This window comes from Haemaphysalis longicornis, unplaced genomic scaffold (assembly GCF_048455015.1).
Source record: "Haemaphysalis longicornis isolate Haplotype H1 unplaced genomic scaffold, Haemaphysalis longicornis Haplotype H1 scaffold_11, whole genome shotgun sequence".
NCBI classification, from domain to species: Eukaryota; Metazoa; Arthropoda; class Arachnida; order Ixodida; family Ixodidae; genus Haemaphysalis; species Haemaphysalis longicornis.
Genome location: NW_027526214.1, coordinates 113,148,243 through 113,155,271, shown reverse-complemented (window position 1 = coordinate 113,155,271; position 7,029 = coordinate 113,148,243). Strand labels below are relative to the sequence as shown.

At 43.7% G+C, this 7,029-nt stretch overlaps 1 protein-coding gene across 1 annotated transcript; it reads right to left on the bottom strand.

The window, feature by feature from the left end:
• Positions 1-3,628: 3,628 nt before the first annotated feature.
• Positions 3,629-6,198, bottom strand: LOC144160756 (uncharacterized). The gene has a single exon (XM_077691935.1). It carries the CDS (start codon positions 6,196-6,198, stop codon positions 4,024-4,026), a length of 2,175 nt encoding a protein of 724 aa, XP_077548061.1. The 3' UTR covers positions 3,629-4,023.
• Positions 6,199-7,029: the final 831 nt, after the last annotated feature.

Genomic DNA, 7,029 nt, shown 5'->3' with positions numbered 1-7,029 from the left:
TGGTTGTAAATTCATCTTCAGCATTGTAGACTTTCATCAGCTGAACTTACAAAGCTTGCACTGAATGGTGCAGTACTTGAACCATAGCGAAACTGTATGATTTCCTTATGCGGGAGCACTTAAGGACACATATTCATGCACTTGTAGAAGTTTGAATTTGTTTATTTTTTTGTTCCGTCGTTGCCTTGGGACTGAGCTAGTAGTGGTGATAGTGATTTGCATCGATATCGTCGTGTTCCTCATGCTAAGCATTACATGCGCGGTAGCGTTTGACGACCGCTCGGAAGCTTTTTTTTCTAAAGCCACTGTGCCAGCCGGGACGGGCCCGTTGGCGCGAGGCACGCGCTCACGAACGCTCCGCATTTGCGTGGTATTTTTTCCTCCAACAGCACAATCACGGCTCGTACAATAGCTCAGCTTTCTAAAACTTTCCCCACTGCTAAGCGATACTTCTGAATGTTTCATTATTCAAATTTTATTTAGAACATTGCTATAGCAATGATTCTTGTTTTAATGCACAGGGACACAAGAAACATGGCAATGAAAGCAGCGTCTAAATCGACTTTATTGCCTGGCAACATGACAGTTAGAGTGGAGAAAAAGTTCGTTACCATAAATGATTTCCAAAACAGCGTTGAGAGACGTTTTTCGGAAAGCGATAGGAGGACCATTTGAATTTATGTTTACCTGAAATCTTGCGAGGCGCAAGAAATGTGTGAATATTGTGTCTTGCGGGTAAGACGGTGTTAAATAACACGTATATAATTTTATTTATTTATTTTTATTTATTTATTTATTTATTTAAACATACTCCCAATCCCATCAGGGATTTTCGCAGGAAGGGCTTGAGACATAAAGTTACAGTGTAGGTATACAATAAGACACACATATGAACAATTGTAATCTAGTAACAGAATCGGATTAACAGAACAAAATCAGAACAGGATTCAAACATGTGGGTTACTAATAACGTGCAAGTACAAAGCAAATTCACATACTGGAAAATTGTATGAACTATTGATAAATGTAACACAAAACAATGATAAGCAAAAGTACAGCATGGGTGAAGAATTTAGTAAGATAAGTGTAATATAAGTACAAAGAACATGATCTGAAAACAGAGTATTTGAGCTCAGGAATAATTTTTCAAGTGCAACGTACAATACTGAAGGGTATTTCATCTTAAGCGTAACTTAAGAGTACATAATCAGTGGGGTAAAATATACGCACAAATACACAAACGAATATCACCTAACTGTTTCCCCTTGAATTATGTTCAGTTCGTTTTCAACCAGTGTTAAAAATTTATCTAATTGGGTACTGCTCGAGATATTCGGATCTAGTTGATTCCATTCAGTAATTGCTAACGGAAAAAAAGAGTACCTAAAGCAATTTGTGTTAAATGAATATTCGTTTAGTCTCATTGAATGTTTTAGGCGTGTCGTTCTACTTTGATCAAACGTGATGTAGGCAGATAAATCAATGTTGAAATGACCGTGAATTAGCTGATGCATAAATTTTGCACGTGCCAATCGTGTTCGATTCCTTATGGTAAGTAAACCAGCATTTTTTAGTAGTTCGGTTGGTGAATCTGCAAGTCTGTACCGATTGTATATGAACCTAACTGCTTTTCTTTGTATTCCTTCGAGTTTAGTTATTTGTTGTTTAGTGAAGGGTGACCAAATGATATTACCATATTCTAGTAATGATCGCACAAGCGAAGTGTATGCCAGGTGCTTCAGTGGAGGCGGCGCCTGGTGGAGCCGATATCTAAGTGTGAACAAGCGCCGCAAGGCAGCTGAAGTTACATAATTGATGTGTGAATCCCATCTTAGTTCTTCAGTTATAATTACTCCAAGATATTTATGTTGATTTACTCTAGCTATGGGAACGTTGTCAATAGTGTAATGAAAATTTGACCTAGTTTTTTTCCGGCTTACCGACAAGATGGTACACTTGTTTATATTCAGGGACATTTGCCATTTACGACACCAGCGGGAAACGTCTTTTAAAGCTGTATTTAAAGCTGCGTGGTCGTCGGGGGAGTTTATTTCACGATACAGTACGCAATCATCTGCAAACAGTTTGACTTTCACATTAAGGTTCGTAGGCAGATCATTAATATAAAGAAGAAACAAAACGGGAGCCAAGACGCAGCCTTGTGGGACTCCAGATGTGACGGGGGTAACACCTGAAGTCTGATTGTTGAATTCCACGTATTGAGAACGGTTAGTCAAATAATTATCGATCCATTTAATAACGGTTGAATTTCCTAGTGCTACTTCGAGTTTTTTTAGTAGCTTCTTGTGTGATACTTTGTCGAAGGCTTTCGCAAAGTCTAAGAAAATCAGGTCTGTTTGCTTTTGATTGTCAATACTATAGGCTACCTCGTGTGTTAATTCTAGTAATTGAGTTATGGTTGATAGACCTCGACGAAAGCCATGCTGATAGGGAGATAGTATACGCTCTTCTTCTAGGTAAACGGTTATGTGTTTAAGGATGATATGCTCTAGGATTTTACAAATTGTACAAGTTAAAGAGATTGGTCTAAAATTAGCAATATCATTTTTGCGCCCTCCCTTATGCACAGGAATTACTTTTGCCTTTTTTCAATCCTCGGGTAGCGAACACGTTGACAGTGATTTGTTATATATGAGGCATAGATACTTAGCCAGTAATTCCGCATATCTGACAAGAAAAATGTTGGGAATGTTATCGGGGCCTGCTCCTTTTTTCGTGTCCAAGTTTAGCAATAGGTTAAGCACTCCCGTCTCAGTTACGATGATAGATTCTAGGGTAGGTTGTACGCACTTAGTGTCGATGTCCGGAATGTTTCCGTCATCAACAGTGAATACCGATTGAAAGTAGCTGTTTAGAGTGCTTGCATTGATCGGGTTTTCTTCTTCCAGGGGTGGGTTGATCCTATTATTTTTTGCTGGTTTGAGGTAGTTCCAAAATTTGCTAGGGGAACTTTTTAGAAAGTTAGGCAGTGTTTTATTAAAATAATTGTTCTTAGCTGCTTTTACTTTCCTTTTTAAATCCTTCAGTGCAGAGTTAAGTTCATTTACTGTTCCTGGTTTCTGCTTAAGTCTCTTTCTTGTTCGCTTTACTTTGCGTTTTGCGTGGATTACCTCGCGCGTTATCCACGGGTTGTGTTTCTTAATTTTTTTCACTCTAGTAGGTACATAATCATTAATGCACTCATGAATAATTGTTTTTAATTCATGCCATAATATTTCGATGGTCGTGGAACTATCGTTTGACAGCACTTCGAAGGAAGAAAACTTGAGAATTAGGTGGTTAACTACGCTGGTATCGTCAGCAGAATTAAAATCTGGGTATGTAGTTTTCACGTTTGACGGTTCTTTTTTTTCTTGGAAGGGTACAGTGCACAATGCAAGCTTGTGATCTGATATGCCATCCATTAGTTCTACTTTAGTTTTATCGGCTGGGAAGTGGTTACTTATGAATATAAGATCAAGAATATTTGAAGTTGGTCCCTGAACACGTGTCGGTTGATCTATAACTTGGTGAAGATTAAACCGCAGCATTGTGTCGATGATAACCTCTGAGCATGCGGAATGAAAATTCATAGACTGCCAGTCGATATCGGGAGGTTAAAATCACCCAGCAAAATGAATCTCGTGTTCTGTATGTTTCGTTCAATATAGTTGTAAAGGGATTGCAGGGTATCTTCGCCAGAGCTAGGACTGCGATAGCAGCATCCTACAATTATGGTATGAGGGCCAAATATTAGCTTCGAAAATACTGCTTCAACACCCTCGACATCTGGCAGCGCCGTGAACGGTATTCCACGTTTTATCAGTAAGGCTACACCACCGCCTCGTGTCGGTCTGTCCTTTCGTATTATGTTGTAGTTTGGGGGTGTTAGTTCACTATCTACAATGTCATTATTTAACCAAGTTTCTGTCAGTGCAGCGAAGTCTGGCTCGATGTCGAGGAGTAGGCATTCAAGAGATTCCAATTTATTCACAACGCTTCGACAATTCACATTTATAAATCTTATTTCTGGCGATTGCGAGAACGTGTTGCCGGTTTTGCGCTTTGATGGTTTTTTTTATCTTGTAAGGAATTTGTTGTTTGGTTTACTAAAACTTTATCGTCTATGGAATCGTCCCAACGGTAAAGAGTGCGATCTATACTTATTTTGTCGTAAACTAGGTGCACCTTCTGTCCGGATTCCTTGTTTGGTTTGGCCGAGTCCCATAGTTTTTTTCTGATAAGGCGTACGCGCTTCGAAAAGTCTTCGCTAATTGATATTTCAGAACCCTTTAGTTTGTGGCAGTTTTTCAATATCTTTGTTTTGTCGCGATCATCGAGAAGTTTGAGGATTATCGGCCTGGTTTTATTCGGGTTAGGTTTTCCGAGTCGGTTTATCCTTTCGATTGAAACGGGTTCGATTTCTAGAATAGTTTTAGCAATTTGGTCATTTATTACTTGTTCTAAAGATTCCTCATTTTCTTGCTCATCTTCAGGAATGCCGTACACAATCAAATTTGATCTTCGCGACCGGTTTTCTAAGTCATCCAGCTTCAGTTCTAAGTCTGACACGGTTTTTTGTAAGGCGGAAACTTTAGTGGTACAATCCATTATTTTTTTATCCATGGCAGCCAAGCTTTCTAGTTTTGCCTCGATAGCAGTTAGTCGTTCTTCTTTGATTTCTTTAAGGTCGGTAGCAATTTGCGTCAGTTGTAGGGAAATTTGAGCTAAGTCGGGACCGGGGTTTGTCTCGATATCACCTCCCAGCAACAACAGTTCCTTCAAATACAACGCCAAGTTACACAGTGGTTCACAAAGCAACCGTGGGCACGGCAGCACAATCAAGCAGGGGTAGTCAGACCTAGTGCATTCGCCGTAGCGTTTTCTCACCTGTAGAATATACAGGAACGGATTAGCGTTCTGCATCCTTGCGGTGCCGCCGTGCCCATTGATCGCCGTGGCCTCGGGAACCGTATTTATGTCCGAAGCTGTCGATGTTGAGTGGGGTACCGCGGGGGCGCTGAAGGCTGCGTCGGCGCAGTACATCGCAGGACCGAGGGGATCCAGCTTGTAGGGCCGACCATCCAGACCAACCGGTGCATTTGGCACGTGGCGGGCTTTATCGTGGTCTGGATCTGCTGTCCACGCTGTCGTCGAGTTGCCCGCTCCTTCACGCCCCGCCGGTATCAGCAGCAGGAAAGTGCCGATCTGTAGAATATACAGGAACGGATTAGCGTTCTGCATCCTTGCGGTGCCGCCGTGCCCATTGATCGCCGTGGCCTCGGGAACCGTATTTATGTCCGAAGCTGTCGATGTTGAGTGGGGTACCGCGGGGGCGCTGAAGGCTGCGTCGGCGCAGTACATCGCAGGACCGAGGGGATCCAGCTTGTAGGGCCGACCATCCAGACCAACCGGTGCATTTGGCACGTGGCGGGCTTTATCGTGGTCTGGATCTGCTGTCCACGCTGTCGTCGAGTTGCCCGCTCCTTCACGCCCCGCCGGTATCAGCAGCAGGAAAGTGCCGATCTGTAGAATATACAGGAACGGATTAGCGTTCTGCATCCTTGCGGTGCCGCCGTGCCCATTGATCGCCGTGGCCTCGGGAACCGTATTTATGTCCGAAGCTGTCGATGTTGAGTGGGGTACCGCGGGGGCGCTGAAGGCTGCGTCGGCGCAGTACATCGCAGGACCGAGGGGATCCAGCTTGTAGGGCCGACCATCCAGACCAACCGGTGCATTTGGCACGTGGCGGGCTTTATCGTGGTCTGGATCTGCTGTCCACGCTGTCGTCGCGTTGCCCGCTCCTTCACGCCCCGCCGGTATCAGCAGCAGGAAAGTGCCGATCTGTAGAATATACAGGAACGGATTAGCGTTCTGCATCCTTGCGGTGCCGCCGTGCCCATTGATCGCCGTGGCCTCGGGAACCGTATTTATGTCCGAAGCTGTCGATGTTGAGTGGGGTACCGCGGGGGCGCTGAAGGCTGCGTCGGCGCAGTACATCGCAGGACCGAGGGGATCCAGCTTGTAGGGCCGACCATCCAGACCAACCGGTGCATTTGGCACGTGGCGGGCTTTATCGTGGTCTGGATCTGCTGTCCACGCTGTCGTCGAGTTGCCCGCTCCTTCACGCCCCGCCGGTATCAGCAGCAGGAAAGTGCCGATCTGTAGAATATACAGGAACGGATTAGCGTTCTGCATCCTTGCGGTGCCGCCGTGCCCATTCATATAATTACTCGTCTTATACAATTACAGAAATACTGCAGCTGGCTGTATCGACATTCTTTGGAAGGCTGTTAAAGTATTATGAAAATAGATAAACTACCGCTAGATAAAAGGCAAGCAATAATTTTGCTGGAACTGAGGATATCCACTCTCGTTCTATATTTCAGCCACATCTCTTGGTTGTTTGCGGAGCCATATAAATGGCAATGGCGTTAGCTGTGCAACACAGATATTACAACCAGGGAAACCTTGTACCCCTTCGCGCGTCGGAAACAGGAGAAAAAATAAGCTCATGTGTGATATTTATTGGTCTAATATCAGGTAGGCGAAAAACTACGAAGTTAAACAGAATCTGAATATTTTTACTGCAGAATTCACATCTCCCTGCTACCTCACGGTGTGCGTTTACTTTTAGGTCGTCGGGCATTTTTCTGGCTAAAACCTATTCGCAGTTTCCAATAAAAACATCAGTGAAAACTGTGATTGCCAGCCTTAGACAAGGGTGTGACGGCAAACAAAAGCTTCCCGTTTCGGGCCACAGGTGCGTTACTAAATATATCTGTGCTCTTGCGGCTGCACTATCGCTCATACAAAACGCTTAAGCGGGTGGAAGGGCCCACAGACAGCCTAAAGCACCTTGGTAAAAATAGAGTTAACAACTTCTCTTTTGTTTCTTGCCGAGATATTTCAAGTTGTTTCATTGTCATTGGTACCAGGGCACTTTTGTGATGACAGCATTAGGGACGTCGGTCTTTTTTTGCTGGCTGGTAGTTCGAGCTCCTCTGTATGTGAGTAATTTTTCTTCAG

What these genes read in the sequence shown, in the direction of transcription:
- LOC144160756 (XM_077691935.1), bottom strand. Translation starts at nt 6,198, where the DNA reads ATGCAGAACGCTAATCCGTTCCTGTATATTCTACAGATCGGCACTTTC.